The following is a 19846-nucleotide window of genomic DNA, read 5'->3' on the forward strand; positions in this document are numbered from 1 at the left end:
GGAGCTGCTGAAACAGTTCTACTCTGCCATCATTGAATCTGTCCTCTGCACTTCAATAACTGTCTGGTTCAGCTCAGCTACCAAATCTGACCTCAGAAGACTATGGAGGGTAGTCCGGACTGCTGAGCGAATCATTGGTACAATCCTCCCCATTCTCCAAGAACTGTATTTATCCAGAGTGAGCAAAAGGGCTGGTAAAATCACTCTAGATCCCTCACATCCAGCACACCCCCTGTTTGAACTGTTACCATCTGGTCGACGCTACAGAGCTCTAAGCACCAGAATGACCAGACACAGAAACAGTTTCTTCCCTCAGGCAATCCATCTCATGAACACTTGACAATAAACGCGGAACACACAACTATTATACATTATTTATCCACCACACTTACTTTTTTTTCTCATTTCAAATTTGCACATATCACACCTGTACATACATAATTTTCTATATTATATATTGTGTTTTTGCTGTTTTGTACATTGCCTATATGGATATTTGTATATTATTCTTTATTATCTGTGTCCTGTCCTGTTGCTGTCTTTCTGTTGCACTGTGGAGCTTGTCACTATAACAAATTCCTTGTATGTGTAAACATACTTGGCCAATAAAGCTCATTGTGATTCTGATTCTGATTCTGAATACATACAATCAGACACAACAACAGACAGTTGCTCATTTATTACGACTAAAAAGCATTACAATATCTACAAAACAAGCCTTTGTATGTTGAAACCATTTTCATATTGAACAATATTGCTGATTGCTGAAGGGTTTGTGAGTTTCTAGCATGCATTACAGCATGAATAAATTATATGGTGTCTGCTACAAGAATATATTTTTGTCTTTTTTTATTTTTTTAAACTTCATTTTATGTCTTTACAAAAGAAAATGCTATGCTCGAGATTCTGTGTTGAGGGAACAACATCCATTTCTTGTGGCCAGGACTTCTTATGTTGAGGGAACGATGTACAGTAGTGTCTGAAAGGCAGCTGAATTTCTGCCCTATCAGGCAATGACTTTGTGGGCAGCATTTTTGCATGAGTGCACCTTATGAAACTGATTTCAGACAGGCTTCTGAGGCAGTGTAACAGTTTAATGATCTACAACAAAATAGAACGAGTTTTGGTGATAACTAAAATATTTAATTACTATAATACTGATTTCTAGCAAGAAATAACATCAAAAGTGCAAAACGTTAGTCAGAAATATACATTTACACACAAACTGTCCACCATACGCAACTTTCAGATGCCATCTTTATTTTTTATTTTTACCTCAACCATCACGGAATGGAATGGACAGGATTGTGGGATATCAAAGGCAGCGAAGGATACATCTATGCTGCCTTCAAAATGCCTCCGGAAACTGGAAGTAAAACCGAATTTGGTTTCGAGCATGCCTTGATGTCTTCCTGCCTTGAAATGCTGCCTCCGAAGGCTGCATTTTAGAGCTTTTGGATGCAGGTTTAATGTGTAAACAAGTTTAATGTGTAAACAAACCTGGGATGACTACAAATGTATAAACATTTTTATATAATATATTTTAAATAATAAATTTTTATCTATCCCACAGTTTTGTAAATCCGTTAACTGATTGTGTCTTTTTATTTAATATTTATATTATTGTTGTTGTTAGATTAACTGGTTAGGGCTATATTTTTATATAATGCTTATTTCCCGTTTCCATTCGTGAATTGCTTTACCTAATTAACGTTCTGTATAATTATGTTAGTATTATTAATATGCTACCATATATTTTGCAAATACTGTAAACGCCTGACAAGTCAAGTCACCTTTATTTATATAGTGCTTTTAACAATACAGATTGTGTCAAAGCATTTAACAGTATCAAATTGGAGGATAGAGTGTCAGTAATGTATAAAAATAAGATTAAATATTTGGCATGATTAAGGCATTTCATTATTGAATTCAGAGATGTCATTGTCTAGATCAGTTTAGTTTAAATAGTATCTGCGAAATCAAATTGACGATAATCACTAGAAATTAAGTGTCCCCAACTGAGCAGGCCAGAGGCGACAGCGGCAAGAAACCAAAACACCCTCTGTGACAGAATGGAGAAAAAAAAAACCTTGGGAGAAACCAGGCTCAGTTGGGGGGCCAGTTCTCCTCTGGCCAAGTGACAATTATGCCAATCAATTTTTGACTTTATGATTATATTTACGCCCGTGTGTGATGATAAATGAGTGTGTTGTGGTTTCATTTACAAATGAAACGTGAATGATTCATTCAAAACACTATATAATTTATAATTATAGTCTGTTAATTAGCTGAAAGAAAATTGAATATGTTAAATTTAACTTTTTAACTACACTTCCAGTAAAGCTTCCAGTCATATATTAGCATAATCAAAGCTTTATTTGCATAATCAAAGCTTTATTGTCAGGCATTCACAGTAGGCTATCCAGAGCATTAAGTAAAAATGAAGGGGGAAAAAAATGTAATACATAACAAATATAACCAAAAATAATGATAACACTATACAAAATATTACGGAAAAAGACGACCAGTAAATGGACTTATAAGACTGTGGGATGGATAAAAATATTTTCTTGTAGGCCTATTTTATTTTAAGTAGCCTAATTTATGCAACATTTATTCATGATAAACTTCATTCGAAAAGCCCTAGCCATCCTCTCAATTCATGTCTTATCCTTCTCCCATCAGGTCGCAGATACAGACACTTACCACACGAAAAAGCATACTATGGTAAAAGTTTTGTAACCTCGGCCATTAGAGTGTTAAACTCACAGAGTGTCTAATTTAAAAACTATATTGTTTGGTTGCTGCTACTACCTCCGGGTAAGAGGTGCTGATGTATATTTGGTGCAGGATGTGTACCACGGCACAGTATCATGTGCACTGATTTTGTTTCTGGTGTAAATGTGTGTATATTTGTATTTGGTGTAAATATGTATGTATCATTTGTATTTGGCGGAACAAATGTGTGTATTATGTGTAATACAGCTTGGGTACAGTCTGTGAAAAAAATGTCCTCTTTCTGAGGACAATAAAGAATGAATCTGAATCTGAATGCTGTCTACATTGTGCATAATACAGTCTAGTAGCCTAGGCCCATGGTTAATATAATAATTTAATAATGTAATAATTTCTAAAATAATTAATATAATTATTTAATTCAAAATAAAATGTTTATAAATCCATGTCTAATAATTACAGGTAGCTATGGTCACACAGGTTTGTTTACCTATTAAACTCGTGGCCACAAGAAAAAATATGTTGTTCCCTCAACATAGCACTTTGGATGCGTCAGACCTATGGACATGTTTATCTGTGTTTTCTCCCTCATGTGCTCTGTAGACAAAAAGTAATAAAAAACAAAATTCAAACATCCCAGTTACCTAGAGTTGCTGAATTCAAAAATAATTGTGTGGCCTTGAATTTAGTTTAATTAATTTAGTGTAAACTGAACTTCCACAATCTCTTACATCATGTTTCCATCAATTTTTTTTTACAGTGCATACGTTTGCATGTTAATAAAGGACAAGGGAGAGACGTGTAAAGAAATAGATACAGAGAGATACAGATGGATATACAGAAAAAAAAATGGAGTGATGACATGTAGGTGGATGCAAGGAGAAAATTCATGCAGAAAGTGTTTAAGAATATTTGCAATAACATCATAAACTCGCAGCATGGAATAGAGAAGATTTGAAACTGAAATTGTCAAGTCGTTTCTACAGATTTACATTTACCAACATGAAGAGAACATTTTGCCAAGAACTTGCACAAATAATCAATATTTTGAGAAAAATGACAGTCAAGACAACAAGCACGAATGGCAAATGACGGGGCGAGACAGAAATACAAAACAAGAAAAGGAAATGAGACAAGCTCCGGCAAGAGACTGAGAAAGCAAAACAAACCTCTCCACAGACAGACACTGAAGAAGCATTAATGTGAAAATATAATTCTATCAGGATGACTTTCGACATGTTTTGTCATATCGCTAGATGATTTCTCTTAAAGGAACAGTTCATCGCAATATTCTGTTGTTATTTACTTACTCTTGTGTCATTTAAAACTTAAATGACTTTATTTCTTAACAGAAGTGAGCTACATATATTCCAAGCCTTGAGAAAGAGAAACAGACCAAATTGAAGCTTTTATTCACTGACAATTTTCCCCTCCAGTGAGCAGGTAACCACGGCAACTGAATCTGCAACAGAGTCTGAACCGGATCATTAAACCAAATCATTGGAAACCAATTTGCAAACAGACCATTCAGACTGTGTTTTTTTTTTTTTTTTTGGGGGGGGGGGGGGGGGGGGGGGGGGCAGATCAACCACTTCATTGTAAAGACCTGATTTAAAACAATAATTTGGTTAAGCACTGTAACCAATTCATTTAGTTAGTGAATCTAAACCAGGTTAATGTATCAAATCATTCCAATTTGTGAAAAACCCTGTTTTTTTGAAGCAGACCGCATTGTAAAAAAAAAAAAAACTAAAAAGAATCATTTAATTAAGCACTGCAACTAAATCATTATCATAATTGAGTTAGTGAGATTAAACCAAATCATTGAACTGAATCTTTCCAATTTGTAAAAAAAAATTATTCAAACTGGTTCTGCAAAATAGGTCAACCAATTTATCGTAAAGATGTAACTAATCAAAATGACTTTGTTAACCACCACAACCTAATCAAGAAGTTAGTGAGTTTGAACCAAATTATTAAACTGAATCATTCCAATCTGTAAACAAATTATTCACAGTGATTTAGTGAAGTGGATCAACCAATTTTATTTTAAACATCTGACCCAAAAAAATAATTTGGTTAACCACTGTCACAGATGCAGACGGACTCCAAGGTAGGTGCAATAATAATGTCTTTATTTACAGGACTTGGGTGCTGGTGATCGTGAGACAAGGGGAGTAGCTTCTTTGTCGTGAATCTTGCGGGTGTTGGATGACAGTGCTAATCGGGTCTTCTTGCCTTGCAGGCGGGTGGAGCGTGACCGGAGAGGAGTCGGATCTCAGACTGTTGATCACACACAGACGGGTCTGAAGACAGAGAGGAGGACGGGACGGAGAACAGTAGGTTAGTACACAAGGCAAGTAATCAGAGATAATACTCATCGACTGGAGAGCTTCAGAGTAGAGTCCGGTAGGTAGCAACGAGATCGGACAGTTTCTGTGACTGGGGTGAGTGCTTATGTAGTGTCCATGATGAGGGTGATGACGAGGTGCAGGTGCGCGTGATTAATGACTGAGGGAGACCAGGTGAGGGCGTGTATCCGGATTGGAGAGAGGGAAGGACAGGCAGACTCGTGACATTACCTCCCCCTCCCGGAAGGTGCGTCCCGCACCGTAACATCGGGGAGGGGGGGCGGGCGTCCTGGAGGCCGGAACAGGGCCAGGACAAGGAGGAGAATAGGGAAGCCTCCAGGGCGGATCAGGGGCCTTGGGAGGCCATGGCAGGACTGGAGACTCGGGAGGCCATGGCGGAACTGGGGATTCGGGACGCCATGGCAGGGCTGGGAGCTCGGACGGCCATGGCGGATCGGGGTCCTTGGGCGGTCTTGGCGGATTGGGGTCCTTGGGCGGCCTGGGCGGATCGGGGTCCTTGGGCGGCCTGGGCGGATCGGGGTCCTTCGTGGCCTTGGCCCTTGGCCTGGCCACACAGGCTGAGACTATATGGCCCCCCCCCCCAAAATTTCTTTAGGGAAGTTCCCCTCTGGCGGCCATATTGGAGGAGCGGGCTCATGAGGGCGCTCTGGAGGAGCGGGCGCTTGAGGGCGCTCTGGAGGAGCGGACGCTTGAGGGTGCTCTGGAGGAGCGGGCTCTTGGGGGCGCACGGGAGGAGCGGGCGCTTGAGGGCGCTCTGGAGGAGCGGGCGCTTGGGGGCACTCTGGAGGAGCGGACTCTTGGAGACGCTCTGGAGGAGCGGACTCTTGGGGGCGCTCGGGAGGAGCGGACTCTTGGGGGTGCTCGGGAGGAGCGGACTCTTGGGGGCGCTCGGGAGGAGCGGGCACTTGGGGGCGCTCCGGAGGAGCGGGCACTTGGGGGCGCACGGGAGGCGCGGAGCTGGACGGCACCAGCGGAGACGAAGGAGAGCTGGACGGGACCAGCGTAGATGCAGGAGGGCGCTCTTGCAGCGCGGACACTTGAGGGCGCTCTTGCAGCGTGGACACTTGAGGGCGCACGGGAGGCGCGGGGCTGGACGGGACCAGCGGGAACTCAGGTGGGCTGGACGGGGCCAGCGGGAACTCAGGTGGGCTGGACGGGGCCAGCGGGAACTCAGGTGGGCTGGACGGGGCCAGCGGGAACTCAGGTGGGCTGGACGGGGCCAGCGGAGACGAAGGAGAGCTGGACATACTCTCAGGCGAAGGGCTTGGACGACGGGGAAAGGATCTCAGCGCTGACCTGACTGATATTATAGATGGGTCCAAGACTCTCGCCCCCAGGTCAGCGCTGTTGGAAACACTCTTTCGGGCTCGTGGACACCTAGAGATCTCCTTTGTCGTCTCGGGCGGTGGAATGTTCCTCGCCCCAGATGGTGGACTAGCTCCGACTTGGGTCCGGTAACTCCCCAGACACTGGAAAATCCCCCGTCTCCAACACAAGCCAGAAGTGTCTGGGAGGTCCATAGAGTAGAGACGACGGATCCCGAGTCGGAACAGCTCGAGGATGGCCACATCATGCAGATCCACCGTTGCGGCGAGCTTGCAGAACTCCTCTGTGAATTTATAAAATGTGGGGTTCTGCTGGATTAAGGCGTCGAGGCGGACGATAAACTCCATTGAGATGAGTGCGTCGTCCGCGTCCTCGGTAATGGTCCGATCTTCTGTCACAGATGCAGACGGACTCCAAGGTAGGTGCAATAATAATGTCTTTATTTACAGGACTTGGGTGCTGTGATCGTGAGACAAGGTGAGTAGCTTCTTTGTCGTGAATCTTGCGGGTGTTGGATGACAGTGCTAATCGGGTCTTCTTGCCTTGCAGGCGGGTGGAGCGTGACCGGAGAGGAGTCGGATCTCAGACTGTTGATCACACACAGACGGGTCTGAAGACAGAGAGGAGGACGGGACGGAGAACAGTAGGTTAGTACACAAGGTAAGTAATCAGAGATAATACTCATCGACTGGAGAGCTTCAGAGTAGAGTCCGGTAGGTAGCAACGAGATCGGACAGTTTCTGTGACTGGGGTGAGTGCTTATGTAGTGTCCATGATGAGGGTGATGACGAGGTGCAGGTGCGCGTGATTAATGACTGAGGGAGACCAGGTAAGGGCGTGTATCCGGATTGGAGAGAGGGAAGGACAGGCAGACTCGTGACAACCACTGCACGGAATCAATGAATTAGTGAGTTTGAACTAGATCACTGAATTTAATATTTCCAATTTGTAAAAAAAAAAAAAAAAAATAGTTCAAACTGGTTTTGCAAAATGGATCAACCGATTTATTGTAAAAATCTCACTCAAAAGAATAATTTGGATAACCACTGCAACCAAATCACTGAGTTAGTGAGTTTGAACCGGATCATTGAAGCTAACTATTTTAATTGGTTAAAAAACTATATATGTGAATGGATATATAAATATCTGGCTCAAAAGAATCCTTTCGGTCATGAAGTCAGTAATTCAGTAGATAACAACTTAGATTTTGTTCTGTTTCTCACACAATTGTGTACAATTCACATGGACCACTTTTATGATTCTTTTGCATGTGTTTTCAAGCTGACAGCTTTAGTCAAAATTCATTATAAGCAATCAGTACAGTCTTCAAATCATTTACATTTATTCATTTAGCAGATGCTTTTATCCAAAGTGACTTACAACTGACAAACATCTTTTATGTTGACTCACTGTAAAGATCAAAAACATCTTCTTTAATGTTCCTCAGAAGAAATAAGGTCATACTGGTTTGGAACAACAAGACAGAAGTAAATGATGACAGAATATTCCTTTGTGGGTAAATTAATCCTTTAACATTGCTATCAAGCACTATAATCACTTTTCGTCAGCAAATTGGGCCCAAATCATGATCATACAAAGATGCAACTTGATTACTGACCAGGGAGCAGAGGCTAATTAGCATGCGATATCATACTTATTTAACTTAATACCTGCTGGCAGCATAGAGCACAGCCTGTCAGGTGTTGCTGTAATAAATGGGCAGAGCTTCAAAGGCTGTGTGCCCGTAGGGGCCTATCTAGATAACAGTATGATGCAGACAAATGGGTGGCCCTGCTTTTCAGTCTTGTACCGATGGGTTCATTAAATATTTGGGTCAACGTCCACATTCGCACCAGGATGCTGTAGAATGTAGAAACAGTACCATACACGTCTAACCTTTTACTCTATACAGATGTAAAAAAATATATATAATGTATTATTCTGCTGCTCTCAAGAAAATATTACATGCATTAAATATTAAAGCGGCTACCCTGTACTTGACGTTGTCATGTATTGTTTCCATTCACTATTTTCAACTTATTAAGACCCAAACGAATGTGGAGTGCAATGTTTACAAGACTCCAAAGGCTTCATATCCACGCACATTTTGCAAAAGCTACCATTTTGAACTTCCACAATGATTCTGCAGAGATTACAGCCATGATCATTCGTAGGTACTTTACCACCAACAAAAATTAACCTTAATGTGTGCGAGATAAGATACCGGCTGCGAATGAAACACTGAAGCACCTTTAGTGCACTTCCAGACAAATTACTCTTGGGATTAACAAAAGAACCATTTGTCTATAAAAATTCACACAAACACTACTTGAGAGTGGTCGATGCTTGAAAAATACCACTGGGCAAATTGTACCCCATGAATAACTGAACTGAACCAATTATAATCCTGCTGGTTGCTACCCAAGAGACACAACAAATGACTTCAACATATGCAAGCGAGTCATTAATAAGATTACTTTTTTGGTTCACTCTGTGTGAATATTTTTTAAAGAAACTGAGACAATAGCTCTGTTTTTTACAAATGTAAATCTGAGCCTGAATTACATGCTCATATTTTGGCATAAGTACAACTGATTTTAATGTTTTTCAAATGTTTATTCTTGAGGACCGTAACACCCATGTATGTACATTGTTTGTTATATATTACTTTAGCCTTTTCCTTAACCAGTGTTGTGACTGGCTGTCAAGCCAAAGAAAGATGGCTATGGATCAGACTTCCCTAATCTTTTTGCAAATGAAACACAATTTCTAAACCTCAGGTACCTTCACATGCTGATGTCATATCCACCTTATAATTAAGGACATGGAATCTAATGAGTTAGAAATGCTATTTGAGTGGCTCTCAGATGCAATGACGTATTCTCGCTCGATTTGGTTTTTACTTTAAGCATCTGTACATCTCTTTCATTTGGATTCTATAGATAAGTGGCTCCTTTAGAATATCCCCTTCTTTTCGTTGTTTATAAGTCACACAGCCTTGAGCCTTCAGAAATTGCTTGACAGTTTTCTTTGAGCTGTGCGGTGTCCTAATTCCATAAGGGATTTCAGCTGCTTTTTAAGGGTATTTTGAGTATAATGCACACTTCAAACAAACCCTGCTGAATGCTCCAAATGCTATTTGCACCTCACACACAATTCATGATTTGCAAAGCATAAAGCTTCGAGTTTGAATCCCTGTAAATTAACTGACTGACAGGTGTTTTGAGTCATGTGTTCTCTAGCAACTTAAAGAGAACTTTCAAGTGAGTTTTTATAATTAAATTCCTAGAAAGACCAGGGCCCATGTTCCTAAAGATTCTAAGAATCCTTTTAGAGAGCTCCTAATTTAGCTTAAAAATTTCTAACTAGGAGTCTTAGCTTAAAAGTGATTCAGGACCAATCTGAGAGCAACTCTGAGCGAGGAAAAGACAAAAACCTTTATCTTAGTGAGGAGGCGTGACCCCGTTGCTAGCTATGACACATTCTTTTGAAGACTGTGATTGGTTTGTTGTCAAGAAGGAAATAAAAGAGTGCTTTTAAGAGTAGGGTATATTATAAGCCTTCATTTTGAAATTACAGGCATAATTTTTTTCAGTTTTACCGTATTCTCTCTCGCTCTCTCTCTCTCTCACACACACACTATATATGTATATATATTCTTTATTTTTTATTTACCATGCTGTCATACTTACCGTATTTTATAGGAAATTAACAGATACATAGCCTAATAAGTGCTGTAACAGACCCAAATCATCACTGCTGCATAGTTGCATTTTTCCAGTTGCCAAATATGTTAATGTAGTGATTACGTCCATTTCTGGCACTATGGCATTTCAGCGCGGTGTCTGAGATGTTAGCGTGTCTCTAATAAGATCAGTCACAAACATGATCCCTGCACGATCTAATGTGTAGCGTCTTATTAACTCACTGTTATGCAGAGAATTCTAAGAATTTTCTTAGAATTTTGTTACTAGGAGCAACTCTTAGCACTAAGATTTTTCATGAATACAGGACCAGAGCTTTACACTATTAAACAACAATCAGGAACAAGATCATCTCTTACCCCGGGCATCAAAAAACTCTTCGTCAGAGCTTTCAACAGATTCCTGGGCGATGTTCTGGAGTCTCCAGTGAGAGGCGCTATGTTTTCGTGAGGGCACTAAAAAAACAAAAAGAGCAAAATTGGGCACAAATCACAAAAACTGACAGTTTAACCATAGAATACAAGATAGTACACAAGCCTGTTTATCTTAGTCCAGCATTAAATAGTTTTTTTCCTGTTTAATTAATATTGAATGTAAAAAAACGTGTGGTAGTGCTGTTTTTGTCTACCTATACTGTATATATATATATATATAGAGAGAGAGAGAGAGTTCAACAGGGCTAAAGGCTCCCCAGGGTAAAAGGCGCCTTTGATATTATTTTCCTGTAAACCACCGTTCACTTTTCAAGACGCATGTGCAAATGTGGCTGATCCTTGATGTGATCGCAGGCAGCAGCGCAAAGTTGATTCTGTGCTTACTTGATCTAATATTTAATGTTTTTTTAAATGTTGTAGATTTAAGTAGCAAATGAGAATCGCTAAAATGATTGAATATATTTCGAGACAAAGGTCTTCTTAATGATTTACAGTTTTTAAATAACGAAAGAATTTGTAATAGTATTGTATTTGTTGTAAAATGCACCCCTGCTGTTGGGGCTAAAGGCACAGTAATTAACATGATAATTAATAGAAGGCTGACTTTTCCATTAGTTGACATGACATGGTTAGATTCAGATGGTAAATAACCTATATTATGTTGGGTGTCCATCTTAGAGATAATTGCCATGTTTAGAATGAAACCATCATATTTAAAAACATGATATTAATCATATAATAAAAAATTATTTGTTGTTACAAATCTATATTAAATTATTATGGGATCTCCTTCATGATTTCAGAATCTTTACTTTTTAAAATTATTTTGTTTCTGTATTTTAAAGTATTAATTTAAAATTATTTTATTTATCATAAGCTAAAGTGATTGTTTTCAACAAGTATTAACTTTACTATCATTATAAAAAAAAAAAAAAAAACATTATTGTAGCAAATGTATTTGTATCAATACGGTGTGCCTTTTAGCCCATACTGGCGAGAATTTTACCCCGTGCGGAGAGTAAAAGGTCCCCACTGCCACATTCATAAATTTACAAAATTTTTAAACAAAATAAACAATTTGTATGATTTATTTTCTCACAAAATCTGTTGCTCCATAAATGTTCAATACAAATGTATATATTTTTTCTGCAATCATACACTTTGGGTGTAGTGAAATGCAATTTTTTTCTTAGGGTGTGCCTTTAGCCCTGTTGTACCCATATATATATGTGTGTGTGTGTGTGTGTTCACTAAAACAAATACAAGGAAAAAAACACAGAATTCTCCTGTAATGCATGTGTGTCTGCTGTTGGACATTATTAATGGACAAATTAAACTAGTAACAGTGGGAAAAGTGTGTTTTAAGGGTTTACATTCTAAATGTCCACTGGGCCAAAAGTGTATAGCCATATATTATTTCAGTATATTATTAAGATATTTTCTAAAGATCCCACCCTGTTAAAACAGTTTCTAAAATGTGCACAATGGCAATAAACATTGTCTTTTAATTGTGTTTTCTGTCACTTAAGAGGGGCTATAAAGACCTCAGAAAACATTGGTGCATAGCCTTTTATAATATTCTCTTTGCTAAAGTTTCCCATTGTAGCAGATACAGTACATCTCCCTCAGGGAGCACCACTTTAAAGCTGAGTGTGGCTAATTAAAAGGGAATAGCACACCTACACTGCTACTAGAGTAGCAAATAGTGAGGATTTTGCTGAGCTCTGATAAGACTGCAAAGAACTTGCATTCTTCCTGACTGCTTTGTAGATTTGTCACATTTTTCTCTCTTCACAACTCAATCTGGTTGTCTCTGTTTGAGACATTAGCAGTGCTGTGAGATGAGAAGAGTCTTGCACTCTCTGTCCAACAAATCGCTTAAATAATGTAAATGTGAAACATACATTACAGTGCACCTTTGGGAGAGTGAATAATCCAGTCATAAAAAATTGAACAAAAACTTCTATAAGGTCAGTTAATTAAATAAAAATGAATCGGGTCAGCATAGACCTAGGAAGCATGTAAAAAACAAAGTTGTGATTCCTGTGCTCTAACTACGATTTTGAGTTCTATAAAGTGCTAAGCAAAATGTATATATACTTTCTCAAATGTCTTACTTTTCAAATGCAACAAGTGCAAGAAAACGAACAAAAGAGTTGGTCATGCTAACTTTTCCATATGTAACTTAAAGGGATAGTTGACCCAAAAAAGAAAATTATCTCACCATGATCGGACCATCATGTTGTTCCTAAATGACTTTCTTTCATCTGTGGATCACAAAAAAAGACAGTTTCAAGAACGTTTTAAATCCAAAACAACACTGAACCCCATTAACTTTCATTGTGTGGTCAAAAACATGGAGTTATTTATTTATTTATTTTTTAAATATCATCTTTTGTGATCCAGAGTAGAAAGAAAGTCATACATGTTTGGAACGACGAAGATAAGTCAATGGTGGTGTGATGCTCTTTAGTTTTCACCTCACTTTCCTCCAGCTATGTCTTTCTGTCCCTTCAAATACTGACCCATCCACAATGAATTCCTTGACGCTTGATGTGGCTCTCTGACCTGTATTGTCAAAGCCATCCTGTCACATTTCTTCCAGCCCTTTACTTTCTGATATTCTTTTCTGTGACACAACAAAACTAAAAAAGGTAAAAACCAATTCACCCAAAGTGCTACATACTTTGCTGTGATCTTTCCCTGACAACTGAAAACATTTGGGCTTCAAAACTTTCAACATCTTCAATCTGTTTTACACCTTTTCATTCAATCTCTATTCTTCTCCACCATCTAAACTTAACAATGAATATTATATGACCCACTTTAAAAACAAAGTGGCCATATGTAGCTCATTCTCATTCAGGACTGACACAACCCACCACCTAGTCTCATTAACAACTTCAACTGCTGACCTCAATTGAAATGGTGTGCAATGACAACATGCTCCAGCTCGTGCAACTACCGTATGTGCTCTCTTAATTCCCTCACATATAAGTACTGTTGCTTTAGATCATAAATCACACACTATGGTAAAAGTATTTTACTTTACTTACTTTATTTTTGTCATTTAGCAGACGCTTTTGTCCAAAGCGACTTACAAATAAGAAAAAGTAACTAAAACTAAAAGTTACAACTCTATAAATACTATATACCAACATATTTAAAAAAAAATAAAGAAATTAAATAAAATTGACACATGCATATAACAACATTTCAATACTAAACATATAAATGAAAAAACTAAAATAAAAAGCTTCTATCCCTTGCCGGTGTCCCTGCCCGATGGAGTCGCACGGTAGAGTTGATGGTCTTTACACTCTTTACTTTTTACTTTTGTCATTTAGCAGACACTTTTGTTCAAAGCGACTTACAAATAAGAAAAAGTAACTAAAACTAAAAATTACAACTCTATAAATACTATATACCCACATATTTAAAAAAAAAAAAATGTCATAAATAGTATTCTTCAAAGAACTGTGCGAACATAAGTAATTATCAATGAATAATTTTCTCATATAATCAGAATTTGTGAACAGGAATACAATTTGTGGGGTATTGTTGCCTCTAGTGTTTATTTCAACTTAAAACTGCAGTAAATTGTATGCACTTTATAGACTACACATTTTCTGGAGTTTTGCAAAAATGTCGTTTGTGTTGTGCACAAATGAGTTTTGCTACAGTAATACCACAAAAGGGGTAGCAAAAGTCAAAGCGCTAAGATTTGAAGTTGTACTGCCAGATCTGAGAGGTTGTAAGTGCTGACTTGAGGTTTTACAGTGAAACTGAAGTAAAGTAAAGTGCAAAAGTAAATATGTCGTACACATTTGTGTCTCATTTTGTTTATGTGAATGTCATTCTACACATTTGTAACTATTAATCTGCAACTTTGAGTTCAAAACACAGGTGTTTTGATTATTGTCTGGGTGTACAAATCGAAAGATTCAGCTTTTCAGATCAGAGCTGTGAGTGTAGATTTCAACTTACAAATACGAATGTTAATATGACAAGTTCTCACATTCAGATCAACAAGCTCTCGAGTTTTGCTACTGATTTACCTTCATACTATACCCTCAAATAGTTCACTATTACAACACTTCTACACAGAGTATAGAAGACCAAGAGGCGAAACTCTGTAGAACAGGTACTGATTTTGAGATCAGATGGCACCTGTGTTCGGCTTGCTGTATGTTGCTCGCGTGTGTAATTGTTTGGTTGTTTGCTCTGTCCCTGAACTGCTGCACGCTTCTAATTTATGACCGTCAAACACTCTTGGATATCCGCAACTCTCTTGTGGACACTTTCACGAACTCTTACTCTCTGGATGCGGACTGCCTCTTTGAAAAAACGTCGTTCCGAACGGTCATCCCGGATTGCATTCGCCGATGTCCCCTCAACATCCCGTGGAGAAAGCGAAGGAGGAAGCGAGGCAACCGCGGAGGATACATTGTAAAACTGAAAGCTCATCTCCGGACTCGCTTTCTCTTGGACCCTTCCCATAAGTTATTTGATGGCGGCTCTTCTACCTGGCGCCCGCTTGATTTGGCCTACCGATGGCTTCGTCCTGTTCTCTCCCGGCACCTGAGTTTTGTTTCTCGTGCTGGTCTCCGCTGCGGCTCCCGGCGACAAGGAGTAACTCATGATAATCTGCACTCACTGAGAAGAGCGTCCTCATCTCCTGTTATTATTCCCTCACCGAAGATGGCATTAATAAATGCCCGTTCCGTGGTGAACAAGACCTTTTTACTAAACGACTTCTACTCATCTCACAACTTGGTTTTTGTGTTTATCATGGAATCCTGGATAAAGGTTGGTGATCTAACTCCTTTCTCTGATCTGATCCCTGCTGACAGTACATTTTTTAACTCTCCCCGTCTGAGTGGACGTGGGGATGGGATAGTAACAATTTTAAAGAATTCTCTCTGCACGCTGTCGATTGGTCCCTGTAACGGCCTTTTCCAGTTTTGAAGCTCAGCTTCTCCACTTAGACTGGAACGGTCCGGTTTGTTTAGGGGTGATTTACCGCTCTCCTCACCCTTCTAAGGATTTTATATAACAATTCACTGAACTTATCGGCAAAATTGCTACTAATTATGATCGCTTTCTACTGGTGGGCGATTTTAATATATATGTCTGCTGTACGTCCAACACTCTATCGCACAATTTTCTTAATCTAATTGATGCTTTTAAACTATCCCAGTGGATCAAAGATTCTACTCACATCCAGGGCCATACATTGGATCTTGTTCTCTCCTATGGATTTGATGTGACTAATATTGTAATCTCAGACTTTCTGCTTTCTGACCATAAGCCTATACTATTCTCATTGACTCTTCCGGATCTCTCTCATCTTTCTACTACACCTAACGCTGTCTCGGTACTACTCTCCACAGTTTAGCTCAAACTTCAATTTGTGCTTTGCTGAATTTGCTAAGCCTCACAAGCACAAGCCAAAATCTGAACCATGGCACAACTGTGATACCCGTCTTCTAAGACAAAACTGTAGAAAGGCAGAACGCAAATGGAAGAAGGACAGGCCACATATCTCTCTCCAAATGTTTAAAGACTCGCTTACATCTTACCAAACTGCTGTTAAGTCTGCTAAAGCTGCATACTTTTCCAATCTAATTTAAACTAATCACTCTAAACCTAAGGTTTTGTTTTCAGTTGATGCCTCTGATGCTCTGTGAAAGCTTCTTGAGATATTTCAGTGACAAAATTACTAATTTGAGACTTAGTGTCTGTCCCACTTTAACTGTCTCTCCTACCCTATCATCTGCCTCTGCCTTTTGGGATGCTTTCGTCCCTATCAATTTCCAGTCACTGAAGGATGTGACTGATATGCTCAAACCCTCATTTTGTTCTAACGATATTATTCACCCAAGATTCTTAAAATTAATCCTTGACTCAGTTGGCTGAGTCTGTCCCTGCCAATCTTAAAGTGGCTACGGTCACTCCCCTGCTCAAGAAGCCTTCACTGGATTCTTCTGTTCTAAAAATTTTTTAGGTCTATCTCTGTTTTACCATACCATGAGTAACTGGAGCGTTCCCTATCGAAAGGTAACTCCCATTGCGTCGTCATTTTTATTGAGGACTGCTTATGGGGAACGCATCCAGTAGCGCTGTGCTATAAGCAGAAGCAGAACTAAGCTTGCTCAGCTCAGGCACGCTCAGAGTGGGCCTTGTGAGTCCGGGCTATAAAGAGACCCTAGAGGGATCTGGGGTCTGCTTGTCATAAGCCTTACCCGCCTGAAGGGAGGAAAGTAGCATTAAGCAGATACCACCCGTGCCTGCAGGGCAGGGACGTCCAAACTGTAGAATCTGATAAAGGTTGACGGCCGCACAAATCTCCCCAATAGAGATTCCACTGGACCAGGCCCAGGAGGAGGCCATACCTCTGGTGGAATGGGCCCTCACACCTATAGGGCATTGGATATTCCAGCATCATTGAGGTATGGCATGGAAGCGATCAGCCTGTGGCACTGATGAGGCACTATTGAGCCTTCAGCTTGTCTGGATTATTGGATTGACTGTTTCTCATCTTTCTCTTGAAAATATCCCATAGATTCCATATGGGGTTCAGGTCAGGCATGTTGGCCGGCCAATCAAGCAAAGTAATATCATGGTCAGCAAAGCACTTGGAAGTGGCTTTGGCACTGTGGGCAGGTGCTAAAGTCCTGCTGGAAAAGGAAATCAGCATCTCCATAAAGCTTGTCAGCAGATGGAAGCATAAAGTGCTCTAAAATCTCCTGGTAGACGGCAGCATTGACTTTGGACTTGATAAAACACAAAGGACCAACACCAGCAGACGTCATGGCACCCCAAATCATCACTGACTTCGGAAACTTCGCACTGGACTTCAAGCAGCTTGGATTCTGTGCCTCTCCAGTCTTCTTCCAGACTCCAGACCTTGATTTCCAAATAAAAAGCTAAATTTACTTTTATCTGAAAAGAGGACTTTGGACCACTGAGCAACAGTCCAGTTATTTTTCTTCTTAGCCCAGGTAAGATGCTTCTGACAATGTTTCTGTTTCAGAAGTGGCTTGGTAGCCCTTTTCCTGAAGATGTCTGAGCGTGGTGACTCTTGATGCACTGACTCCAGCTTCAGTTCACTCCTTGTGAAGCTCTCCTCACAAATCCTGAATTTTGAATCGGCTTTGCTTGACAGTATTCTCAACCTTGCGGTCATCCCTGTTGATTGTGCACATTTTCCTACCCAATTTCTTCCTTCCAGTCAACTTTGCATTTAATATGCTTTGATACAGCACTCCTTGAACAACCATCTCTTTTAGTAATGACCCTCTGTGACTTACCCTCTTTGTGGAGGGTGTCAATGATCGTCTTCTGGACCATTGCTAAGTCAGCAATGTTCCCCATTATTGTGGTTCAAAGAACAAAAGATACCCCAAATTTGTACTGTATGGATGGTCATTTATTGAAACTCAAATGTAAATATTCTAATATTTTGATATACTGATTTTTGACTTTCATTAGCTGTAAGCTCTAATCATCTAATCAAATTAAAACAAAAACTTTGTGTTTTACTTTACATGTAATGAATATAAAATATTTAAAAGTTTCACTTTTTGAAATAAGTTACAAAAAAAACTTTCACCATATTCTAATTTTCTGAGATGCACCTGTCTATATATATATATATATATATATATATATATACACATACACACACACAGTCATTGCCAAAAATATCTGCACTCTTGGTAAATATGATTAAAGGCGACTGTGAAAATTAATCTGCATTGTTAATCCTTTTGATATTTTATTTTAAAAAATTCACAAAGATCTAACCTTTCATTGGATAATAAGAATTTAAAATGGGGGGAAATATCATTATGAAATCAATGTTTTTCTCAAATACACGTTGGACACAATTATTGGCACCCCAGAAATTAAAACATATCTCTGAAGTATATTCCCATTCATATTCAAAATTTTGAGCACCCCAGGGTGATTATGAACATGAAATGATTCAGCCATGGCTTCCTGTTTCACAGAAATATAAATAGGAGGGAAAACTAAGCCCAAATTCCCTTAATCATCCATCACAATGAGAAAAACCAAAGAATATATTTCTGATGTGCAGCAAAAGATAATTGAGCTTCACAAATTAGTGAAGTGGCTTTAAGATAAGAGCTAGAGCTTTGAAAATTCCCATTTCCACCATCAGGGCAATAATTAAGAATTTCCAATCAACAGAAAATGTTACGAAACTGCCTGGAAGAGGACGTGTGTCTATATCGTCCTAATGCACGGTGAGAAGGAGAGTTTGAGTGGCTAAAGACTCTCCAAAGGCCAAAGCTGGAGAATTACAGAAAATAGTTGAGTCTCGGGGTCAGAAAACCTTTAAAAAAATGATTGTCAAACAGCACCTACATCACCACATGTTGTTTTGGGAGGGCTTCAAGAAAAATTAGCTCATTCAATAACAATCTCCAGCATATTCAGTTATCAGACACGACTGGAACTTCAAATGGTACTGGCTTCTATGGTCAGATGAAACTAAAAAAATGAGCTTTTTAGCAGCAAACACTCAAGATGGGTTTGGTGAACACAGGGATAAAAAGTACCCCATGTGTACAATGAAATATACTGCTGTATTTTTATGTTGTGGGCCTATATTTCTGCTGGAGGTCCTGGACATCTTGTTTAGACACATGGCATCATGGATTCTATCAAATACCAGCAGATATAAAATCAATAAGTGGCTGACTCTGTTAGAAACTCTGTAACTCTAGCTGACTCTGTTCTCTTATAATGGGCCATGTTTGGATCTTCCAACCGGACAATCATCCAAACACAATCCTCAAAAACAACACAAAAATGGGTCACTGAACACAAAACCAAGCTTCTGCTATGGCCATTCCAGTCCTCTGACCTGAACCCTGTAGAAAATGAGTGGGGTGAACTGAAGAGAAGAAGCACCAACATGGAGCTGGGAATCTGAAGGATCTGGAGAGATTCTGGATTAAGGAATGGTCACTGATCTCTTGTCAGGTGTTCTCTAACCTCATCAGGCATTATAGGAGAAAATTTAGAGTTGTTAAACTGGCAAATGGAGGTTTCAAAAAGTATTGAATAAAAGGGTGCCGTTAATTGTGGCCAATGTGTATTAGAGAAATTTTTTTATTTCCTAATGATATTTCCGCCCATTTTAAATTCTTATTATCCAATTTAAGGTTAGATTTTTGTGATTTTTTTAAATAAAAGATCAAAAGTATTAACAATGCAGGTTAATTTTCACAGCCTTCTTTGA

At 39.3% G+C, this 19846-nt stretch overlaps 1 protein-coding gene across 1 annotated transcript in view; it reads right to left on the reverse strand.

Moving 5' to 3' along the window:
• Positions 1-15247, reverse strand: part of LOC306855602 (membrane-associated phosphatidylinositol transfer protein 3-like) — a gene marked incomplete at both ends in the record, with an annotated part of 159023 nt that extends 143776 nt beyond the window's left edge. The window contains 2 exons of the mRNA XM_079394375.1: positions 10498-10593; positions 15124-15247. Of these exons, the coding sequence (XP_079250501.1) occupies positions 10498-10593; positions 15124-15247 (220 nt within the window). The remainder of the gene's footprint in view (positions 1-10497; positions 10594-15123) is intronic.
• Positions 15248-19846: the final 4599 nt, after the last annotated feature.

The sequence above is a fragment of the Barbus barbus genome, assembly GCF_936440315.1.
Source record: "Barbus barbus genome assembly, chromosome: 36".
NCBI classification, from domain to species: domain Eukaryota; kingdom Metazoa; phylum Chordata; class Actinopteri; order Cypriniformes; family Cyprinidae; genus Barbus; species Barbus barbus.